General features: G+C 44.7%; 1 protein-coding gene across 3 annotated transcripts in view; it reads left to right on the top strand.

Moving 5' to 3' along the window:
* SRP54 (signal recognition particle 54) overlaps positions 1–10,108 on the top strand; it is a 144,492-nt gene extending 134,384 nt beyond the window's left edge. For all 3 annotated transcript variants that reach the window (XM_030214192.1, XM_030214193.1, XM_030214194.1), the window contains exons 14-16: positions 6,865–7,035; positions 8,271–8,366; positions 9,655–10,108. In XM_030214192.1, coding sequence (XP_030070052.1) covers positions 6,865–7,035; positions 8,271–8,366; positions 9,655–9,746 — 359 coding nt within the window. In that variant the 3' untranslated portion in view covers positions 9,747–10,108. The remainder of the gene's footprint in view (positions 1–6,864; positions 7,036–8,270; positions 8,367–9,654) is intronic.
* The last annotated feature ends 15,108 nt before the right edge of the window (positions 10,109–25,216 follow it).

Genomic DNA, 25,216 nt, shown 5'->3' with positions numbered 1-25,216 from the left:
GTGAAACATGCTTAATGGCCCAGCAGGCCAGTGCTGGGGAACCTTTGGGTAGTGTTAGATCTGCTGTCCAACATTTTTGAAGCAGCAGCCATGGAGGCTGTGATGGAGGCAGTTAAGAAGTGCCCCCAATGTGGTGGCTAATGCAGCAGTTCTGGCGATGTGAGACTTACCACAGGGAACTGCCGAGGCCTTCTCTATGTGCTGCAGCAGTGAAAAAGACATCAAAGGCAGATTCGGGTAGGCAGAGAGTTTCTGTGGCCATGGAAAGGGGACCTTTTCAGTGCCTCAAAAAAATGATGGGATAAGTGGCCAACTTATGTTAGGGCACAGAGGAGGTAATGATGCATGTAGTTCCTTCTCAAGTTTTATGTTAGGTTCTTCATACACTGCGTTTCTCTGATACAACCAAAGCAGTTTGCATATTACATATAAATACCTTCTTTGTCTCTAGTGGGCTCATAATCTTTTTTTTTTTACCTGGGGCAGTAGAGCATTAAGCAACTTGCCCAGGTAAGGGGGAGGCCTCTTCCCTGCCTACTCAGCCGGTCCAGGCAAGGACTCCGGGTCCAAAGGAGTATCTCTTCCTCAGCAGGTTATCAGGGAATGTTCCACATAACTTGTTCTGCTTTTGCATAAGACTTTCCTTATGTGGTAGGGTCTCTCTCTGGGACTGGGGTCTAAAGAGACTTGAGGCACATGGTCCTGCACAGGTAAAAAGACCCCGGCTAGGTCTGGAAGAAGCTAAGGCTTGCTCAATAACACCAGGAGACTTGCCTGACTGACTGGAGCATGGGTAGTGCTGTGGGCTAAAGTTCTTTGGAAAAAGGAGAAATCATAGTGACTGTAGGAGTGGGAAATGTCATGCATCTCTTCCAGAGGGAAGAGTTTGTGGAGGTAATTTTCACAAATGCTGGAAGTGTAAGTATTGCAAAGCTCGTGGTTTGTCTGGAGCCAAATGTGCAAGCTCATGGTTTCTCAGAAGATCCTATTCTGTGGGGTTTCCGGAAGACCACTGTGGCCTTTCCAGTGCATTAGACTATTCAAACCCTGATCTTGGTGTAGGGGAGAATCTGTAGAGCAGGCTTCAGATAGGAGTCATAAGCAAATATTACCCATTGTTGTTGAGGATAAAGAGAACTTGAGATTGCCAAAAGTGGATGCCTTAGTTAGTGACCAAAAAGACAACTACCGATAGTGCACAGCGTTAAAAGCAGAGATGGGGTTGTTATTTTTTTTTTTTAAGTACTTAAGTAAAAAGTAAAAGAACTGGCTTCAAAAGTAGCAAAGTAAACGTAGAAAGTCTTATCCAAAAAAAAAAAAAAAATACTCAAGGAAAAGCAATAAAGTACAGCTCTTAAAACTACTTTTTTACTACAAAGTAAAAAGTATTCTTAACAAGTTGGACCACAGAATCTAGTATGTTTAGAAGCTAACTTTCAGTGTAGAATGGGCATGCCCAGGGGTAATCAGGCAGCACCACACACTGCCCTATTTCTGCCAGAGAGGTGGTAAGGGCTGCAGAAGTAAATGGCCGTGTGGCAAATTTTTAAATTACTGCCCCTTAAAAAAAAAAAAAAAAAAGAGACACTTTTACCTGCAGTGGTAAAGATGGCCTCAGCGCTTGGCAGTCCCACACACTGATGCCATCGCAGGCCACCTTTTACTGCTGTTTGGTAAAAGGACCCCAAAGAGAGCAGATGTAAATTTCAAAAACTTACATTTTTTAATTCCTACATTAAAAATTAACAAAACCAAAACAGAAAATAGGGAAGGAAGTTTTGGCCTCCAAAAACTAGTCAAAAAATGTAATAAGTTAATCCAGTAAAAAAAGGTATCAACGTAAGTCAGAACAAGCATACTGTTCCAACGTGAAGAAGAAGGTTTTGGTTTCTGAAAGTAAAAAAATTTATATAGTCCAATATAAAGGTGTCACCTTTTTTTTTTTTTCTTTTATTTATATTTATTATTTTTTAAAGTGGATTAACACAGCTGCCACTTTATTTCATCCTACATTTCAAAATAATTTTTTTTTTTTTTACATTTGCTGTCTGGCCATTTAATTTTTCTAATTGTTGTTCTTAGTCTTTAGTTACTGTTTTCTTGTCTTCTAGTTACTGTTTTCCTGTCTTCTAGTTACTGTTTTCCTGTCTTCTTTTAACTCTTTCCAACAGTCTCTTGTCTATGTGTGTATTTTTTTTTCTCCTTCTGTCTTCTTCACCTTTTCCACTATAACCGACTCCAAAACTGATCTGTTCCAGCTCTGTGGGTGCTTGAGCACCCCCAATATTGAGCAAAACCTTTGTCTCCACAGAGGGGTAATTTCTATTGGGTTTAGTATCCCCAGTCATTTAAAAAAGTTGACTTTTATGTCCCTACCTATCCAGCCCTGCCCAGTTTCTGTCACTCTCCCCAGCCCATAGTCTGTTTCTTCCCCCAGTCTCTCTCTCCCTCGCCATCCATCCAGTCTTGCCTTGTTTTCTTTCTCTCCCCAGCCCATAGCCTCTGTCTCCCCCTCCCCTTTTTATCCAATTTCGCCCCCATCTTTCTCACTTTCTCTCCCTCCATCCAGTCTTTCCTAATTTCTCTCTTTCCCTCTCTCTCTCTCCTCCCATCCACTGTGGCCCTGCAGCAGAGTCTCACTTCCTTCCTCCTGTGCACTTCTGCTGGCCCCACACTAATAAACTGCCATGAGAGGTGCATGGGACCCAGTTCTCTGCAGTGCCACTATGCTTCTTGCGCCTGTCCTGGAAGTTTACATCGGAGACGGTGGGCCCAGGACAGGAAGCATTAGTCGCTGCAGAGAACCGGGTCCTGCATATCTCCCATGGTAGTTTTAGTGCAAGCTCTGCAGAGGTGAAACAGGAGGGGAGGGAGCAAGACTGTGTGCTGCAGTGCCATGGTGGATAGGAGGGTAGAGGGAGCGGGCCTTGCGGGTAGTGAAGGTGTGGCTCAGGCTAGGGAGGCAGCTGAACCTGATAACAACAAAGTAATAGCCACTTGTGACAAAACAGGGAATTTGACCGTAACTTCTTAAGTGAATGTATGACATATTTGTTCCCTAGTGCATTTCCCTTGTTTGGCCAGCAGATGGCGACTATCTTTATTTTTTGTAAAGCTGTTACAGAAGTGACTGTTTTTTCCCACCTAAGCTGTGAGGTAATCTTTAGTCTCAGTATGGGAGCACAGAGGTAAACTTCTCTGTCCTGAGAACCTGTACAAAGCTTGAGAGTAGTTAATTTCCTGAGGCTTCCCAGACACTACCCAGGTAGTGACAAAGGCAGTTTTAATATTGATCCTTAGTTACCTGCTATTGCCTGTTACTTTTTCCATCTGTTTTATATGGTTCACTGCAGTGGCATAGCTACGTGGGGCCAAAGGGGCCTGGGGCTCCGTAGATTTGGCCCTGGACCCCCTGCCGCCGACCCTCTCGACCCCCCCCCTCCCCTGCCGCCATGAGCTACCTTTGCTGGCGGGGGACCCCAATCCCCGCCAGCTGAGGTCCTCTTCTTGCGAAGGCTTTGTTCTGTTTTTGACATCATGCAGGACGTCAGAAACAGAACGAAGCCTTCGCGGGAAGAAGAGGACCTCGGCTGGCGGGGATTGGGGTCCCCCGCCAGCAAAGGTAGCCCACGGTGGCAGCAGGTCGGCGGCGGGAGGGGGGGGTCGCGAGGGTCGGCGGCGGGAGGGGGGTCGAGGGTCAGCAGCAGGGGTCGTAAAAGTTGGTGGTGGTGGTAGCGGTGGCACAGGGGGGTCGGCACCGGGGGGGGGCCTAAAATGTGCCCCCTCACCTCGGGCTCTGGACCCCCTTCCCGCCAAAGTCTGGCTACGCCCCTGGTTCACTGTTCTAATTCTGTGACGACAAACCTTGTTAGTTTATTGGCTGTGTTGTCCTGGACTAAGAATTGGTGGTTTTGTGTGTTGGCTCTGTAAGTGCTTTCCAAGAACCGTGGGTCCCCTGAGTATGTGCCCTCAGTGTCCTAGAAATCACCGGGGAATAAAGTAAGAGTAGGAGACTCGCCCAGCTGTAAGTGAGAACCAGTCGGTGGGGTGGAGGGTGCTAGTATAGAGCACAAGCAGCAGGTACAGGCAGACCCTCCAGGTGGCCACAGGGTTTAACCCTAGGTGGGGGCTAGGTGTTTTGTGACTCCAATCAGCAGCTGTTCTGGGCAGGAGTAGAGGACAGGGACTAGGGTTTCCAGATGTCAGATGCTGGCTTGCATCTGTTTGTGCCTGAACTTCCAGTCCCAGCTCAACTGTTCTTGGGACTAGAAGTTTGGGCCCAATCAGCTGCAAGTCACGTCTGACATTGCTTGGAAAGCCTGTAGAGGGGGAGAAGCAGAGGTATGGAAAATACTTTTTTTTTTTTTTTTTATACTTTCTAATCTTGTACTTCGTTACTAAGTACAACTTACTTGTAATGAATTACAAGTAAAAAGTATGGCAAAGAAAATGTAACTCTTCCAGGAGCATAGCCAGACCTCGCTGGGAGTGGGGGGGCACTGTTTAGCCGCCCCCCCAGCCGCCGCCGCATTAGACCCGCCTGCTGATGACCCCCTTGAACCCCCCTCCTGCCAACAACCCTCCCCCACCATCGCCGCCCGCCCCGCCGCCGCATCAGATACCTCAGATACCTCGTTTGCTGCAGCCGAAGAGTCTTCAGTTCAGCGCCGGAGTAGCGCCTTCGTTCAACGAAGTTCCTGCTGTGATCAGCTGGTTCTGACGCCTTACGTCCTGCATCGTGCAGGACGTAAGGCGTCAGAACCAGCTGATCACAGCAGGAACTTCATTGAACAAAGGCACTACTCCGGCGCTGAACTGAAGAAGACTCTCTTCGGCTGCAGCAAACGAGGTATCTGATGCGGCGGGAGGGAGGTTCAAGGGGGCCAGGGCTAAATCTGTGGGGGCCCAGGCCCCCTCAGGCCCCACGTAGCTACGCCACTGCTCTTGACAAGTAAAAGTACTGCCAATTGTAGTTAGAGACTGGTCAAAAGACCTACAGGATCATAAGTTGGAGGTGATAGCTTAAACAGTTCTTTGCAGTAGTGGCTTTGGGCTTGCAAGCAGCAGTGCGTAGTGCCTATATGTCTTGAAACATGCTGGAAATGTAAAGCATTACCGACCCAGTAAGCTAAGGTTATTGTAGTATATCCTCTTTAGTCTACAGAGACCGCTTGTGACAAAGTGTCCAACAAACTTATCATAGCCAATGCACTGCTAAATCAAAAGCTACCCAGAAGCAGGGCCGTGCCAACACAGTAAGCGGGGTAAGCACCGCAGGGGGGCGCCGACCTCTGGAGGGCGCCACCGCGGTGCTTACCCTTGCCGCTTACCTCAGCTCCGCGCCGCCCTGGGGGCTTTAAATCTTTTACCTCCGACGTCTCAGCAGCTGAGCAGCGTCAGCGAAAGCGCTGCCGATGTCTCCAGCCTTCCCTTCGCGCTCGTTCATTCCCTCAGTGTCCCGCCCTCGCAAGGAAATGACGTCAGAAGAAGGCGGGACACTGAGGGAACAAACGAGCGGGAAGGGAAGGCTGGAGACATCGGCAGCGCTTTCACTGACGTTGCGCAGCTGCTGCCACGATGGAGGTAAATTTAATTTAAATACCAGACTCAGAGGGCGGGCAGATGGACATGGGAGGATGGATGGAGGAGGGAAGGGCAGAGAGGAGCATCGATGGACAAGGATGGACATGGATGGGAGGGCAGGGCCCAGGGAGAGGAGAAATTGCTGGAAATGGAGGGGAGGGGAGAGAGGAGAATTGCTGGATGTGGATGGAGGAGGACAGGGCAGAGAGGGACAAGGATGGACATGGATGGAGGGGAAGGGAGAGAGAAGAAATGCTGAGCATGGATGGAGGGGAGGAAAGAGAGAGGAAGGAGTTGAGATGAGGGAAAAGGGAGAAAACCTGCACATAGATGGAGAAAATAGGCAGAAGCTGGATCCACTGGACAGTCTGCAGAGGACCCAGCTTTTACTTACAGATGTAAGGTAAGAAATGAAGTAGAAAGGAGGAAAGTAAAGAAATAAATGGAAAGGAAGCCCTGGAAATGGAGTTGAGGACAGATAGCAGCAGAATCAGGTACTGGGCCAGCATGATCAAGTCACCAGACAACAAAGGTAGAAAAAAATCATTTTATTTTCATTTTAGTGTTTGGAATATGTCCACTTTGAGAATTTACATCTGCTATCTTATTTTGTAATGTATAGCAATTTGTTTCTAAGAATATTGCTGACAATTCCTGTCAGTGTAGCAAGTGGTGAGCGATCATTTTCAAGGGGGGGGGGGGGGGGGCGCCAACTGATAGTCTGCAGGGGAGCACCAGAGACCCTAGGCACGGCCCTGCCCAGAAGGGCTTCAAGCGACAACCCCTTATCCTAATCTTCACCCCTTAGTAACCCAAAACTCTTGTACCTAAACACTGAAAGGGGGAAAGATAAAGGAAGAAAAATTGTGTTTTTAGTATTTCTCCTCCTTTTGTATACAAATCTCACCAACTGTAACATCTACATTTTTGAGACTACTTTTGTAAAACTTAACCCTGGTTCATTCTATCTTGTTTTTAACTATCCTCTGTAGTAAATTATTGAAATCCTTTTTTGCTTGTCTGCATCTTTACTAGATTGTAAGCACTGTAAAGCAGGAACTCTGTGTATGTATACAGCACGGTATAATACAGTGTAATGCTATATAAATATGTTAATCTTTGGTAATAGTAGCAGCTAATATATATACAATGTTAAGTATTCTTAGCCTGACCATGGAATGAGAACTCTGCTTAGAAATTGCTAGGTAAGCCCTTGATTCAGGATTTATTCATAGCCCCTGATCGTATATGGAGGCTTTTTATCATTCTATCTTGTCACAGAACTTGATAACACAGATGGTGCTAAACTCTTCAGTAAACAGCCTGGCAGAGTCCAGAGAGTGGCGCGGGGGTCTGGAGTTTCCACCAGGGACGTCCAAGAGCTTTTGACACAATACACAAAATTTGCACAAATGGTAAAGAAGATGGGAGGCATCAAGGGACTTTTTAAAGGTAAGAGTAGCAATAATGTGCTTTGGTTTTAAGAATATTAGATGGCGGGGATAGTGCTGGGCAGACTTATACGGTCTGTGCCCTGAAGAGCACAGGTACAAATCAAAGTAGGGTATACACAAAAAGTAGCACATATGAGTTATCTTGTTGGGCAGACTGGATGGACCGTGCAGGTCTTTTTCTGCCGTCATCTACTATGTTTTCTTATTCCCCCTTCTCACTATACAGCCCTGATGCAAATGAAAAGTTTTGTGATGTTAATAGAACTCTTGTACTTCAGTCTCACAAAACTGTACATGGGTGGGGCAAGCTACCGATCACAGCTCAGCTGTGATTGGTCACAGAGCCTGTCTGGCTCTTAAAAGGGCGATCCTGATTGGGAAGCAAGGAATGAGGCCCTTCTAGGTGTCAGGTGGGCTCCCTGACAATTCACAGCTGAGCTGTGATCGGTAGTTTGCCCCAGCCACGTGTGGCAGGAAAACAATGGTCCCTCTGTCAGAGAGTGAGATTTTGTACATAGCAGCTAGCAGAGAGAAAGTTAGTAAGCCAAGGTAAGCACAATTAAAAAGTCAAAATTAAATTAAAAGTTAAAGCATATAGACCTGTTGAAGCAGTGGGAGGGGTGGGGAGGGAAGGAGATGTGCTGCAGGAGGAATGAGGGGCATGGGCTGGAAGGGGAGGAAGGGAGAGATACATCAAAGGGGTGAAATCTTGTATATGGGGGTTGAGGGGAGCAGCCGATGCTGCATGGAGAGGGAGAAATGTTGGACATAGGGATAAAGGGAGGGATGGTACATGGGGAAAAGAAGGAGATATATTGGACATGATGTGTGGCAGGGGGTGAGGTAGAGACCTGTGTGGCAAGTGGGGGGAGTGCTGCTGTGCCGTGAACCAAAAAACTTTGGGAACCACTGAGATAAAGAAATAATCAAAATTCTTAGAGAGACAGCTGAGCAGTTTTTATATGGCACTGTTTAAAGTTCTTGGTTATGTCTAAGTATGAATAATGCTCCCACTTATGGAAGAGATCAATGATAACCAGGCTATTTTAGTAGTAATGTCCTTTCTGGCAGGCCTGAAGTGTTCGCAGATTACCAGTTGCTTCTCTTCTGTTTCACCAGCAGCATGATGAAGTGGAAATTAAATGGACCACTGAAAAGAGAGACTAATTCTGTTGCAGATACTGGAGTCGATATGTGAAAAATGCAGCTGAATTAGATTTCTTATTTTTGTAGGAGGTGACATGTCTAAGAATGTGAACCCATCTCAGATGGCCAAACTGAACCAGCAAATGGCCAAGATGATGGATCCCAGAGTTCTACATCACATGGGTAACTTATATCTGTCTATTTACTAGGTCCTGTTTCTTGAGTATTAGATGGTAAAATAAAATGTTGCTTTCGATAAGCATGCAGCTATTCAAAATGCGCTATATTTACTAAGCCTCAGGAATCTTTATTCTAAGAAAATTCCTGATACTACTGTTCTCAGTAATTTTGGTCCCTGATTAACCACCTGTACTAGATCGTTTAGACTCATCCTTGTGAGCAGCAGAATGTAGATTGCACCTAGGATCAGCAAAGAGAAAGTCCAAAATCTTTTTTAAAAGCCCTAACCTGTCAACCTCTCCTCATAAAAGAAAGTGTTCCATTCTCTTTATCATTATTTGAGGTGCATGATAGATGCACCAGGGGTGATCTCAGTTTTGTTATTCATCACTTAATGAATAATCCCTAACATTTGTTTGCCTTTTTTATTGTGGCAGCCCATGTGCTGAAAATGTCAACATACCATAATGACCCCAAGATCTTTTTCTTGGATGTTTGATTCGTAACTCTCAGAACCCAGAATTTTGTACATGTATTTCAGATCATTTTTCCGAGACTCATTTTGTACTTCACACTAAATGTCATCTGCCATTTAGATACCCAGCTTCCTAGTCTCATAAGAGCTTTCTGCAAGTCCTCACAATCTCAGCAGTTTAATACCTTTGACTAATTTTGTGTCCTCTGGAAATTTGCTCACTTCAGTTGTCGCTCATTTCTTCAGATCATGTATGAGTGTTAAACAGCACAGCTCTCCTTGGGGCACTCCATTATTTGTTTTTCCATGTGGATAAGTGACTATTCAGTCCTTCTCTCAGCTTCCTATCTTTTAGCCAGTTTGCAGTCCACAAAAGGACATTGCTTCCTATCCCATGACTTCTTAATTTCCTAAGAAGCCTCTCATTAGGGCCTTCTGAAACCCAACTACACTATATCAATTGATCTCTTATCTACCTGATTGTTTTTTTTACATCTTCAAAAACAAGTTACATAAATTGGTAAGACAAAACTTGCCTTCTAAACCCCTGCTAAATCATTCATATTAAGCAGTGTTTACCTATATGGTCAGTAATCTTTTTCTTCTAATACAGCTTCAACCATTTTGGTTGGCACTGGTCTACAGTTTCCCATATCACCCCTGGAGCCTTTGTCTATGAAGCAAAAAAAAAAAAAAAAGGCTTAATTCTCCAGAAATGTCCTACAATGTCAAAGGATAGAAGAAAACCTTATGCTTTCTGTAATATACTTTTTCACATTGACTTAGTACCTCTCCATCTTCCTCTCTATATTTCAGGTGGTATGGCAGGGCTTCAGTCCATGATGAGACAGTTTCAACAAGGTGCTGCTGGGAACATGAAAGGCATGATGGGATTCAATAACATGTAAAACTAGCATCTTAATATGGACTGACTTGGTTGAAGACTCTTGCCAAGACTTTAACAGAAAGGACTTCAGCTGCCTCTTTTGTGTGTTGGAGGAGGAGAGAGGCATGGCGTAATCTTTCAGGCTGCTCACAAATGGTTCAAACATCATCGTTTCCTGAAATAGTTTTTATTTTTGCTTAAATGGTTTTCTTTGTAATTTTGTCTGGTATATAAACTCACAAGAGTTCTTTTTAAGTTTAAAAATAAAATCATGTCAGATTTAACATTTTGGAGACATTGGTTTTAATTGTTTCTATCCAATGGCAAAGTGTTTTCTTTATAAGCCAGTGAAATCTGGTCTGTAGCAAAACAGAAAACATACTGTAAAAAATAATAATAAATACATAAAATACATTTCTAAATGGTTGTAAATTGTGAACTGCTAACATTTTTTTTTCTGCCTGAGAAGTTCTGATGTGGAAGACCACAACCTACTGTTATAAAATAGATTTGAAAAGTTTTCCCATCCAAATGTACAGGATGCAGTATAAGCTGAGTAAGAGTCCTCCAACTATAGTCCTGCCAGTGGGTGGTGCTGTTTCATCACATTTTCAATAGTGAGGGATAGGCAAGCTCTGCAGGACTCCATGGAACCTGCCTGTCCCTAGCAATTGAAAACACAATATCGAAGCACTACCGCCAACTGGCAGCAATGCAGTTGGAGGACTCCCGCTCAGCTTAGAGGTAAGTGTCAGTGGTAAAAGCTCAGTGATGGTGACAGAACCCACAAAGTGAAACATTTTTACTGCAGCTCTACCTACTGTCTGCAAGCTCTGCTTACATTTGCTCTTATATTTCAGGCCCATCATATCTATCCATTTTTTATGATCACCTGCAATCTTGTCAGGTTCCAATGTCTTAATAGCAATGGAGACAATTCTGTAAATTTAGGCACACCAGTGCTGTGCTGGGCACCAAGTCTATAATGGCATTTCTGTTCTGAGATGCAATTATAGAATACTAGTGTAAGGTGGCATGGGTGGACCCTACATATGTCATGTGACACATATAACTGCTAGTATTCAATAAGTTATACACATTATTTGAAGACATGCCATAGCCCTTAGATGTTACCCTATAGAATATCACTTAGTGCCCATTTGCACGTAACTGCCAATTATTGGTGCCTATGATGCACTTAAGTGTCACATATATCTAAGTGCCCGTTTATAGAATTACGTTCAATATGTAGTATGCCAGAGTAACCTTAGGAATTATGTGCTGGTGTAATTAAATAAAAGATCCGAGTATGACAAAAGGGCTGGTGGCATCTTAGACTAGCCAATTTATTGAAGGATAAACTTTCAAAGACAACAGTCCACTTTGTCAATTGCATGAACTAAGTATAATACAGCGGGTGTGCAATAAACAAGAAGATGGAGTGAATGATTTAGTTACAGCTATGATTATTAGCTTGTGATGCCGTTGAACATTGCAGTCCCATGGCAGGCCTTATTGCTGTTGCGTAGCATATTGTTCATGGGTGTAATTTTACAGATGCCAACATTAGTGATAGATATGTGAATTTTTCTGTATGTGGACTTCAGCACATTTTCATATATGTGCCTACTTTTGGTTTGAAAATTACTGTAGAAATGTATATGCATGTTTCCACCTGTTTGGAGTGCACAATTTCTCTGGGTTAAAACCTGAATATATGTTTGAATTTTCAGAACTATTCTTATAAGTGGTAATCGTACTGCAGCCCTGCCCTTGAGAACAGCTCTTCAAGGAGTATATAAAGATACATGCATACAGGCTACACAAACATAACTTTACCTGCATATTAGGCGGGCAATTTGTTTATAAAAGTCCATATCTTTTGGTCTATTACCCATGGAAATGGTTTTGAAATTAGCATTCCCTGCCCAAACTTCTGTGGTTCAGTATTCAAAATTATTTATACCATATCTGAATTTTCAGTGACAGTACAAATAGTGCCACTAAAACATTTTTACAGACCACCCTGGCATTCTATGGATAGCAACATTCAACCACTGTCTCTCTTGCTATATGAATACATGACGGACAGCAGAAAGGCTTAATATTTCTGGCTTTCTGTATAGGGGTGGTGCTTGCTGCTGTTTTTGACAGCGCTGCTTCTACAGATAGTGGCAATGAATATATGTAAAATATTTAAATGGTACAACTGATGTTTAAAATAAAAAAACAAAACAAAACCTGATGAATATACAGCATTTGAATATTGACCCAAGAGTTCGGCAATTACATTATTGGGCATTTAAGAACAATTTACATTTATCCAGTCAATATGGTTTTACCCTAAAAATTATCTTAAATTCCATGTTGAGAGACAAAAGAATGCTAATTAGATTGGCCTGTAATACACTGCTTGCAGGGCTGGTCCTGTCTCTAGGCAGACTAGGTAGGCATCTGCTTAGGGTAGCGGCAATTTTTTTTTTTTTTTTAGGGGATGGGGAGCACCAGTGCAGCAGTACAACAGTCTCTCATCTTCCTTTCCCTTCCATTTCTCTTGCTGCTGCAATTATCACCTTATGTTTCTGAGAAGCTCCAAAAGTAGTGAGCACCAATACGTTCAATAGAGGTCCACACTCAAATGCTGATGTACACCCCCCACAGGCAATGCATCTGGGAAGGGTGGGACACTTTTGAGCACTGGCCTTTACTACAAGGGCCCATGCTGGTGCCAAATACTTTTGGAGTGGACAGGGAAAAGAGGGGGTGATGCTGGTGATGGGACCAGGGTAAGGAAAGGGAGATGATATTTGGACCCATGGGGGTGGGAGAGTGGGGAAGGGGAGATGCAGAACTACAGGGTGTTCGGAAGGTGGAGAAGGGACATGGCTAAAGGTTTACCTAGGTTATCAGATACCCCTGACTGCTTGGACATTAACATAATCCTGAAATGATCATTTATTTACAAATTATGCCTGTTTAGGAACTGAAGATAGATATCAGAAGGAAGATGTGTACTTGAATTCTTATTTTGTTCCTTTCTGCATTTGACAAAATATCATAGCCTGGGTTGCAGGATTAGTTGCCAAATAGTAATGCAACTAGTCGCATGAAAACTTCTAGTTATAGGGAGCCCATTCACTTTTGCTTGTTAATACATAACCAAGTCTGTCACCTGGGTGGCCTTTTCAACCATCAGTTTCCAGCCTTTTTTAGTCATAACTAGATAGATACCGGTTATTTAGGAATATAGCCTTGGATTTGTAATCAATTACAAACAAATGCCTGTCCACTTACAGTATGCAGAGCTGACATTTCATGTGCAGCATGTTGAGGAAAGCATTTTTGTGACTACAATAAAATCACTGGGAATTCACTGTTCAGTGCTGTGGCCTACCAGGTACAGCCTTGTTCTTGAATCTTCAGTTGTCTTGACAAGCACAGGATGCTGATGTGCCTATTGCGTGTGAGGCAGGCAAACAAATGATTGCTGTCATTTTTTGATAAGTGGGAATGACTGAATAATTGGGAAATCTCAGGATCCCTTGCATAAAGTTCCCAAAGAATAGTCTGATGGGGAAAGAGTAAGGCACAGGATCTTACAGAGATTCTTTTTATTATTTTACATTCTGCCAAATTTTCTAGTGGATTACAGTTAGGGATGTGCATTCATGTGCAATGACATAGGTAATGTCAACATATCCCATGTTTTTCCTGTTGGTAAATGAAAATGAGCACCAAAAAAAAAGTGTTTTCTCATATGCTATCAGTAGTACACACTCTTTCAGAAAGTGTGCACTACTGAACAACATTGTTCCCATAATGAGAGAATGAAAACAAAAAAAAACCTGAATATTTCCAGAAGCGACACTAAATGAGAATTTTCTGGCAGCACACCTTGAAGTATAATTCCATACCCATAGTCCTTAAAACAAATAAAATCAACATAGTACGGAAAAGGACAAATAGAATAAAACAACAACAAAAAAAAGTCCAAACCAGGGCACCTCACAACAACAAACCCCTGACTTTAACATAAAAGTCTCAAGGGGCTACCTTACTACTGACCTTAACAGTTTTGATATTAGAGAACCTCTAATATACAAACTTGTTCTGAATGTTAAGTATTACTGTGGGGGTGCAATTAGAGCACCACTGTTACTGTTTTTGCTACTAGATCCTTGAAGATATTATTTAAGAGGCCAGGGATAGAAATAGATGCAAATTTCCAGCCCTCCAAACTAAAAGCCACATTTAACAAATGTTTTCTTCATAAAGGTTTTTAAGTTGTGAACTATTGTCTATATGTATGGAAATCACTATTCAATTCTAAATGTTTTTAATTCATAACCTATTAGGGAAAAAAGGCTAGAGGCTGCTTTTAGATAAGGCAGCAGTCAAAGAATGGTTCTAACCACCCAGGAAAGATGAGAACCATGGGAGACATTGTACAGATACAAATGGAAACATATTTTCTGCACACTTATGAAAAGGTTTAGGATGGATTACAATTTTTAAAAAAAACATTCTCCAAGGACAAGCAGGCTTCTGTCTTCTCACAAGTGGGTGATGCCAATCTGTGTCGCCCGGTCCGGCTTTTGCCAAAGTAAAAAGTGAGAGCTTTGTGGAGCGCGAGCAGAGCTCTTCCATGCATGCGCGTGTGCCTTCCCGCCCATTGCACAATTGATTACAAATCCTCCGTTCTCTTTTTTTCCGCGTAAGGAGAAGGTGCATTTTTCTGTCCTCGTCTGTTTTTATTTTTTTTGGGGGGGGGGGGGGGGTGTTGAGAGCTGTTAGTGCCTTTAGGTCTTTTTTTCTAGACTTCTCTTGTGGCTCCTTTAATTGGGCCTTTCAAACCCATCCTCTTTTTTTTTTTCTTCTAGTTTTATTTTGCCCAGGTTTAAGTTTTCTTTATTTTCTGTCGTTATCAGGTCGTTTTTAGGCCCTGACTTTGATTCGGTTTTTCCCCTTCTTTTTCTTCGTGCCTTGCCCCTTTTTTTTCAGGCACCATCGAGTTGTTTAATTTAGCTGATGTCCATGTCAACGAAGATTCCCAGTGCCTTCAAGCACTGTCGGTGCAATTGGACTATCTCGGGAAAGGACACCCATTCATGGTGTCTGCAGTGTCTTGGGCTCGACCATAGCCCTGCTAACTGTGTTCTCTGTCTTCGTATGAAAAAGACCCAGGTTTCCAGAGAGGCCCAATGAGAGAGGATTTTTGGACCCAAGTCTGGTTCTTTGACATTGGCATCAACGTTGAGCATCGCACCAGTATTGGGAGTGTGGGTAAGCATGTCTGCTTCTAGACCCTTAGACACTGGGAGCAATAAGGTGTTGAGTGGGTCTCCACCTGTCTCAAGGCCTCTTGCTGTGCAGGCCCCCCAGGACCGTCCATCATCGAACCAGACCCTGAGGCGACGTAAGAATTCGACGTCATCAGCACAGAGGAGCCTTGATGATATGCTTTGGGTGAAGGCCAAAAGGCATCGTCATCGGTCACCCTCAACACATGGTGCCGGGAGCTCTGGGGCATCGAAGGATTTAGCATCTGATAAACGTCTGCACCGGGAGGACCACTCCCCCTCCATACAGGAGGTGCCGATGCACCTGTCCTCTAGCAGCTGAGATCCAGCTCCCACGTTGACCCCAGCAGTTCTGCAACCTGCGCCTCAGCTTGCACCCCACCTTTTCCTGATGTCAGCCCTCAGTGAGTGCATATGGGCCTTGCTCCATGAGCTGCTGGATGGCCTTATGCAATGGTGTGCATCGGTACCGGGGGTGCTTGTGCCTTCCCTACCTCCCGTTGGGGCCCTGCCTGGCTTTTAGCCTGCGGTGCAGCCTCCGGCACCGCTTTCGGCCCCAGTGTTGACTGCCACCCAAACCGGCACACCTTCAACATTGGTAGAGGAAGCTTCGCCGGAGTCGAGGCAGGAGGCAGCTTCTCAACGCTGTTCTCGAACATGGTTCCTCGGCATCGAGGCAGATTTGGTCTCAACAGTCCCATAGGGAGATACTGTCCTACACCGAGGAGGAATGCTCATGGGATTCAGAGGAAGATCCCAGGTACTTTTCCTCAGATAAGTCTTATGAGATTCTCTTTGAACCCTCCCCTCCACCTGAAAGGAGACTGTCTCCGCTGGAGAGTCTTTCATTTCCATCTTTTGTTAAGGAAATGGCTGAGGCTATTCCATTTCCTTTGGAAGTGGAGGATGAGCCCAAGACCACAATGTTTGAGGTCCTGGACTATACATCTCATCATAAGAAGGCAGTGACTGCACCTTTCCACGAGGTACTCAAAGTCCTAGTCAGGAACTGGGAGTCCCCTCTGTCAGTCCCTGTCATGCCCAAGAAGATTGAAACAAAGTATCTGATCCACTGTACAGCTGGTTTTGATAGGCCTCAGTTGCCTCACAATTCCATGGTGATGGAATCTGCTCTCAAAAGAGCCATGAGTTTCAGGGACTATGCCTCAGCACCCCCAGGCAGAGAAGTTAGAACCCTGTATTCTTTTGGGAGGAAAATGTACCAGGCTTCAATGCTTATCTCCCAAATACAATCCTCACAGCTCTTCACGAGAGTCTACTTTCGAAACTCGGTGCAGCAGCTATCAGACTTGGTTGACTTGCTCCCTCTGGAGCACGTCGAGCCTTTTCGCCAGTTGGTCAAGCAGCAGAAAGCGTGTCGAAAGTTCTTGGCCAGGGGCATTTACGACACTTTTGATGTGGCATCCAGGATCTCTGCTCAGAGTATATCAATGCGCAGACTCTCATGGCTGCATGTTTCTGACTTGGAATACTCTGTTCAGCTGTAGTTGGTGGCTGCCCCTTGCCAGGGGGAATAACATTTTTGGAGAGAAAGTTGAGGTCGTCACTGACCAAATCAAGAAGCACACTGATACCATCTCTTCTCTCTCCCGCCGGGTACCTTTTGCATCGACCTCCTCAGCTGGGAGGACTTTTGGCAAGCCAAGCAGGAGTACCTATTGGTATTCTAGGCGTAGGTACAACCCTTCGGTTCGCCAGCCTACTCAGGCTCAGCCCCAGCATGCTCATTTACGTCAATAGCATGTGCCTAAGGCCCCTGCTACTCCTCAGGCAAAGCAAGGGATGAGCTTTTGACTGGCTCCAGCAAAGCATAACCGCAGTAGAAGTGTCCACCCCAGACAACTTGCCGCTCGGGGGGAGGCTAAAATTATTTTCACCAAAGGTGGCTTCTTATAACCTCTGACCAGTAGGTTCTTGAAATAGTTTGTCTCAGCTACGCCCGCAATTGGCATCTCAAACCTCCAAATTGCCCACTGAGAGCTCATTCCTTCAACTCTCAGCACAGGCAGGTACTTGCAGAGGAACTCTCCACCCTTCTAAAAGCCCGTGCAGTCGAACCCATTCTACCAGGGGAAGAAGGGCGGGCATTCTATTCCAGGTACTTCCTTGTGCAGAAAAAGAGGGGGAGGGGGATGCATCCCATCCTAGACCTAAGGGCCCTGAACAAATTTATAGTCCGAGAAAAGTCCTGGATGGTTTCCCTGGGCACACTTCTCCCAATGATTCAGAAAAACAATTGGCTATGTTCTCTGGACTTAAAGGATGCATACACTCAGATCCTGATACTTCCTGCCCACCAGAAGTATCTTCAATTTCAGCTTGGCAACACATCACTTTCAGTACCACGTGTTGCCTTTTGGCCACGTGTCTGGTCCTAGGGTCTTCACCAAATGTCTAGCAGTAGTTGCAGCATCGTTATGCACCTTTAGGAGGCCATGTGTTCCTGTATCTCGATGATTGGCTGCAGAAGAGCATCTTGGAGGACATGCTTGGTAGTCGATGTGGAAGACTATTCGGGTGCTCGAGCTACTAGGGTTAATTTTAAACTACCCCGTCCCATCTCCACCCTGTTCACCGATTGGTGTTCATAGGAGCCATACTCGACCCACAGAGGGTTTGAGCCTACCGCCAAGAGACAACAATCTTGTCTCGTGTCCAAAGTTCGTGCCTCTCAGCAGGTCACAGCTTGGCAGATGTTGAGATTGTTGGGCCATATGGCAGGACACAGGGAGGGCAGGCCCAAAGGGAGGTGAATAGGATCTGCTGAAGCTGCGCTTTCAGTCACGGAGCGAGGTGACAGGTGAGGCGCTGTGATGATTTAAATGCAGGGGGCCCGGTCCGGTGGCGAACGGAGGGGGGCGGGTGTGGACTGTGGGGTGGGGTGGGGTGGGGGTGGGGGCGGGGCGGGGCCCTGGCCTAGTCTTTCAGCAGCCCTGCACCCATAACACGCCTTCAGATGAGATCAGCTCAATGGACTCTGGTTTCTCAGTGATATCGAGCCACAGGGAGTCTAGAAGACGTCATCTGAGTGTCCCCAGAGCTTGTACGTTCTCTTCAGTGGTGGACCATTCGATCCAATTTGTTTCTGGGGCTTCCATTCCAAATTCCTCAGCAACAAAAAGTGCTGATGACTGATGCATCTCTCCTGGGATGGGGATCTTATGTAGATGGGTTTCACACTCAAGGTGCTTGGTCCACCCAGGAAATTAATCTTCAGATCAACCTCCTGCAGCTTTGGGAAATCTGGAACGCTCTAAAGGCTTTCAGAGATCAGCTATCTCACCAAATTGTTCTCATCCAAACAGATAATCAGGTTGCAATGTATTATACCAACAAGTGGGGGGCACTGGATCATGTCTTCTGTGTTAAGGGGCCATCCAGATATGGCATTGGGCTCACCAACACGTTCCTCTGAGCCACTTATCTGGTGGGCACAATCAATACCCTGACCGACAGGCTGAACAGGATAATACAACCGCACAAGTGGTATCTCAATATGGGTGTAGCCCGCAAGATCATCTGAGTGTGGGGCACCCCCTCGGTGGATCTTTTGCCACTCAGATCTCTCAGTTCTGTTCCAGGCTTTAGGTCCATGACAGACTAGAGTCAGAAGCCTTTCTCCTCAATTGTAGGACAGGCCTTCTATATGTGTATTCTCTAATACCTCTAGTAGGAAAAACTTGTTTAAACTCAAGTAAGACTGCAGAACCATGATTCTGATCATGCTGTACAGGCCGTGACAGATATGGTTCCCTCTTCTTCTGGAATTATTCTCTGAAGAACCGAGATTGGAGTGTTTTCCGACCCTTATCAATCAGAATGAGGGGTCTCTTCTACATCCCAACCTCCAGTCACTGGCTCTCACAGCTTGGATGTTGAGAGCCTAGAATTCGCTGCCTTGGGTCTTTCGGATGGTGTCTCCCAGGTCTTGCTGGCTTCCAGGAAAGATTTCACTAAGATGTGTTATTCTTTTAAATGGAAGAGGTTTGCCGTCTGGTGTGAGAGTAAGGCCCTAGATCCTCTTACTTGCACTACACAAACCCTGCTTGAATACCTTCTACACTTGTCAGAGTCTGGACTCAAGGCCAACTCCGTAAGGGTTCACTAGTGTGATTAGTGCTTATCATCAACATGTAGAAAGTAAGCCCATTGTCGTTCTCATCCAGCTGATGAAAGTTCCTTTCGAGCCACTGATTTTCTGCTATCTGAAGTACTTGATCTGGAAGGTTGTTTTCTTGGTGGCTGTTACTTCACCTTGTAGGGTCAGTGAGCTTCAGGCCTTAGTAGTGGATGCACCTTATACTAAGTTTCATCACAACAGAATAGTCCTCTGCACGCACCCTAAGTTCCTGTCAACGATGGTGTTGGAGTTCATCTGAAACCAGTCGATTGTCTTGACAACATTCTTTCCACGACCTCATGCCCATCCTGGTGAAAATACCTTGTACACTTTGGATTGCAAGAGAGCATTGGCCTAATACATGGAGCGGACAAGGCCCATAGACAGTCCGCCCAGGTTTTTGTTTCTTTCGATCCCAAGAGGATGGGGGGGGTTGTCATCAGGAAACGTACTATTTCAATTTGACTGGCAGATTGCATTTCCTTCACTTATGCCCAGGCTGGGCTGCCCTTGAAGGGTCATGTCACAGCTCATAATGTCAGAGCCATGGCTGCTTCGGTAGCCCATTTGAGGTTAGCCTCCATTGAAGAAACTTGCAAGGCTGCGATGTGGTCTTAAGTCCACTCATTCACATCTCACTACTGCCTGAGCAGGATACCCGATGAGCCAGTTGGTTTGGTCAGTCAGTGTTGCAGAATCTGTTTGGGGTCTAGAATCCAACTCCACCCTCCTAGGCCCATTTTATTCTGTTCCAGGCTGCACTCATTCAGATTATATATAGTTTCAGGTTAATCTGTGTTATATCCTCGCTGTTGCGAGGCCCAATTGACCAATGCTTGTTGTTTTTGGTGAGCGTGGATGCTAAGGATTCCCCACTTGTGAGAATATAGAAGCCTGCTTGTCCTTGGAGAAAGTGAAGATACTTAACCTCTGTAGTAGGTATTCTCTGAGGACAGCAGGCTTCATATTCTCGCAATCCCTCCCTCCTCCCCTTGGAGTTGTCTCCTAGATTATTTTTACTTTATTTTTTGCTTTAGTATTAAACTGAGACCATGTTCATGTGACGGGCAGGAAGGCACGCACTCATACGCGGTGCAGTGAGTCTCATGCTCCACAAAGCTCTCCCTTTTACTTTGGTAAAAGCCAGACCGGGCGATGCGGATCAGCATCACCCACTTGTGAGAATATGAAGCCTGCTGTCTTCTGAAAATACCTGCTACAGGTATGTATCTTCACTTTTTTTGGGAAATGCTAACCCTGCAGTAGACAATATTATGCTAAATAAACAATAAAAAAAAAAAAAAATATTACACATTTTTCTAAATAAACATATTTTCTGTAGTTTTTGGAACCCTCATTCCTTTGGTTTCTAGCATAGCTAAAAGCAAGGCATTCCACAATTTTGCTGCTTGATACAAAAAGACAGCAATGAAGTATCTTTTATAACATAATTTTGTTGACAAAAGAACATTAAGGGCCCTGTTTACTAAGGTGCACTAGCATTTTTAGCGTGTGCTAACGTGTAGACTCATCTACACGGTTAGCATGTGCTAATGCTTAGGACATGCTTAAAATACTAGCACAGCTTAGTAAATGGCCCTGTCTCAAACTGTTCCTAACATGAGAACAGCTAGAAGAAACTGGAGGGAGATGTAACCAGGAACTAAGCCTTGTAATAACAGTACAAAGTTTAAAAAGGCATCATTTTTTTTGTTACATTTGTACCCCGCGCTTTCCCACTCATGGCAGGCTCAATGCGGCTTACATGGGGCAATGGAGAGTTAAGTGACTTGCTCAGAGTCACAAGGAGCTGCAATGGGAATCAAACTCAGTTCCCCAGGATCAAAGTCCACTGCACTAACCACTAGGCTACTCTACCTTTGTTTCTAATAACACCAATTTTAGCTCATTCTGTACTGACTTGGATAATGGGGTTGTTAGAACCCAAATCCTAGTGAAAAAGTAATTTAAATTAATCCAGAAAAAAATTAAAATGTATCATTTAATTAGTGGATAACCTTTATTTCTCTGAATTAGCTACCAGCCACCTTACTGTACCAATCCCCCAATGAGCTCATCTCTAGAAGGGACTCTATAATTATCTGTTTTTGCACCCTTATATCCTCCGAATACACAATGAACGTGGCCGGCAGTCACTTTTTTTTTTTACATTTGTACCCCGCACTTTCATGGCAGGCTCAATGCGGCTTACATGGGGCAATGGAGGGTTAAGTGACTTGCCCAGAGTCACAAGGAGCTGCATGTGCCAGGAATTGAACTCAGTTCCTCAGTTTCCCAGAACCAAAGTCCACCACCCTAACCACTAGGCCACTCGCATGAATAGTCAATACAATTTTATTAAGAGCAGTGTTACCCTCTCCTGATATCAAATGTTAAAAATTAATCTAATGGCAGCATTTTGTAATGTTTATAACAGAGTAAAACAAGTTTCTGTGAAGCCTATATATGATAGGTTGCATAATCATGAGAAGAGAGTGCAATAGCTTGAAGAAGTAGGACAAAACATTCATGTAAAAAACAACTTGCTTTATCACTTTCAATTTAGTAACAAACAAACATTTGTTTAATCACTTTGCTTATCTAATCCTTCATGGTTAAATGTGAGTCTAAAATTACCCTTAACACATATAGCAAAGATTCATAGTAACATAGTAGATGACGGCAGAGAAAGACCCGTACGGTCCATCCAGTCTGCCCAACAAGATAAACTCATATGTGCTACTTTATGTGTATATCTGACCTTGATTTGTATCTGTCATTTTCAGGGCACAGACCGTATAAGTCTGCCCAGCATTAGCCCCGCCTCCCACCACCGGCTCTGCCACCCAATCTCCACTAAGCTTTTGAGGTTCCCTTCCTTCTGAACAGGATTCCTTTATGTTTATCCCACGCATTTTTTAATTCCGTTACCGTTTTCATCACCACCTCCCGCGGGAGGGCATTGCAAGTATCCACCACTCTCTCCGTGAAAAAATACTTCCTGACATTTTTCTTGAGTCTGCCCCCCTTCAATCTCATTTCATGTCCTCTAGTTCTACCGCCTTCCCATCTACAGAACAGGTTCATTTGCGGATTAATACCTTTCAAATATTTGAACATCTGTATCGTATCACCCCTGTTTCTCCAGGGTATACATGTTCAGGTCATCAAGTCTCTCCTCATACGTCTTGTAACACAAATCCCATACCATACTTGTAGCTTTTCTTTGCACCGCTTCAATTCTTTTACATCTTTAGCAAGATACGGCCTCCAAAACTGAACACAATACTCCAGGTGGGGCCTCACCAAAGACTTATACAGGGGCATCAACACCTCCTTTCTTCTGCTGGTCACACCTCTCTCTATACAGCCTAGCAACCTTCTAGCTATGGTCACCGCCTTGTCACACTGTTTCATCGCCTTCAGATCCTCAGATACTATCACCCCAAGATCCCTCTTCCCGTCTGTACATATCAGACTCTCACCACCTAACACATACGTCTCCCGTGGATTTCAGCTTCCTAAGTGCATCACTTTGCATTTCTTTGCATTGAATTTTCATTGCCAAACCTTAGGCCATTCTTCTAGCTTCCGCAGATCCTTTTTCATGTTTTCCACTCCCTCCCGGGTGTCCACTCTGTTACAAATCTTAGTATCATCCGCAAAAAGGCAAACTTTACCTTCTAACCCTTTGGCAATGTCAATCACAAATATATTGAACAGAAACGGCCCCAGCACCGATCCCTGAGGCACTCCACTACTTACTTTTCCCTCATCCGAGTGAATTCCATTAACCACCACCCTCTAGCGTATGTCCGTCAACCAGTTCCTAATCCAGTTCACCACGTCGGGTCCTATCTTCAGCCCGTCAAGTTTATTCAAGAGCCTCCTATGGGGAACCGTGTCAAAAGCTTTGCTGAAATCTAAGTAGATTACGTCTATAGCACGTTCCTGATTCAGTTCTCCAGTCACCGAGTCAAAGAATTCAATGAGATTAATTTGGCACGATTTACCTTTGGTAAAACCATGTTGTCTCGGATCTTGTAACTTATTGGCTTCCAGGAAATTCACTATCCTTTCCTTCAGCATCGCTTCCATTGCTTTTTCAATAACCGAAGTGAGGCTTACCGGCCTGTAGTTTCCAGCTTCTTCCCTATCACCACTTTTGTGAAGAGGGACCACATCCGCCGTTCTCCAATCCATGGAACCTCTCCCGTCTACAAGGATTTATTAAACAAATCTTTAAGAGGACCCGCCAGAACCTCTCTGAGCTCCTTCAATATTCTGGGGTGAATCCCATCCGGTCCCACGGCTTTGTCCACCTTTCGCTTTTCAAGTTGTTCATACACACTCTCTTCCGTGAACTGTGTTATATCCACTCCATTCTCATTTGTACTTTTGCCAGTCAATCGCGGCCCTTCTCCAGGATTTTCTTCTGTGAAAACAGAACAAAAGTATCTATTTAGCAAATTTGCTTTTTCTTCATCATTATCTACATAGCGGCTCGCAGCATCTTTCAATCTCACAATTCCCTTTTTAGTCTTCCTCCTTTCACTAATATACCTGAAGAAATTTTTGTCACCCCTCCTTAAATTTCTAGCCATTTGTTCTTGCGCTTTCGCCAGACGTATCTCTCTCTTAGCTTCTTGATCTGTATTTGAGTCCTTTGCAGCTTGGGTGATGGAGATTTAGATATGTTCTTGTTGATCTAAATGTGTTTCTGGTTGGTAGGTCTATGAGGTCAGTCATGTATCCCGGGGCTTCTCCGTAGATGATTTTGTGAACCAGGGTGCAGATTTTGAACGCAATACATTCTTTGATTGGAAGCCAGTGTAGATTTTCTCATAGTGGTTTGGCGCTTTTGAATCTCGTTTTTCTATATATAAGCCTGGCTGCTGTGTTTTGTGCTGTTTGTAGTTTTCTTTATGATTTGTTCTTTGCATCCCGCATAGATTCCATTGCAGTAGTCCAAATGGATTGTACTATGGATTGTACCAAGTTACGGAATATTTCCCTCAGGAAAAAAGGTTTCACTCGTTTGAGCTTCCACATTGTGTGGAACATTTTCTTTGCTGTAGCTTTCACTTGACTCTCAAGTGTAAGATTTTGGTCGATTGTAACTCCGAGAATTTTCTGGCTGTCTGGAGTGGTTATGTTGGTGGGTTTGTTCGTGTTATATTGGGATGAGAGGATGAGGCTGTGTGTTTTTTTCTGTGTTAAGTTTTAGTTGAAATGCATTCGCCCATGAGGTCATGGTGTTCAGGCTGAGGTTGATTTATTTGGTGATTTCTGATAGATCATGTTTGTAAGGGATGTAGATTGTGATTGTCTGCGTATATAAAAGGGTTAAGGCCTTGAATGGATAAGGACTGGGCTAGTGGGGTCATCATTAGATTGAAAAGGAGCGGTGATAGTGGTGATCCTTGACGTACTCCAGTCCACAGTCTGCTTTCCATGGTGATATGTTCGAATTTGACTTCACTTGGGATGTTCTTGTAGTGAGGAAACCCTTGATCCAGTTGAGTACACTTCCATCAATCCCGAAGTATTCTAGGATGTTTAATAGTATATTGTGGTTTACTTGTCCAATGCACTAGACTAGGGTTACCATACGTCCGGATTTATCCAGACATGTCCTCTTTTTGAGGACATGTCTGGGCGTCCGGACGGATTTGGCCAGCCTGCCCGTTTGTCCGGATTTCTGGACAAACGGGCTGGCTGGCTGGTGGGGGCGGAGGCGGGCGCGGGACTCCCTTCCCCTCCCCTTACGCTACTATCCCCGGTGGTCTAATGGTACCTCTTCGTCTTCGGGGCAGGAAAGAGCCCCCTCTTTCCTGCCCGGAGCGCTGCTGCTAGCTGCCCTGCATACTGTGAATCCGGCTCTCGGCGTTTCAAAATGGCCGCTGAGAGTTGAAGCACCCTCGCGAGACTTCAACTCTTGGCGGCCATTTTGAAACGCCGAGAGCCGGACTCACACAGGATGCAGCAGGGCAGCTAGCAGCAGTAAATCCAGACTGCCCCTATCGGACTGACTGTTCACTTGTCTTTTAG

The sequence above is a fragment of the Microcaecilia unicolor genome, chromosome 9 (assembly GCF_901765095.1).
Source record: "Microcaecilia unicolor chromosome 9, aMicUni1.1, whole genome shotgun sequence".
In the NCBI taxonomy this organism is placed as follows: domain Eukaryota; kingdom Metazoa; phylum Chordata; class Amphibia; order Gymnophiona; family Siphonopidae; genus Microcaecilia; species Microcaecilia unicolor.
The sequence above is the reverse complement of the archived record's forward strand: the minus strand, read 5'-3'. Positions and strand labels throughout refer to the sequence as shown.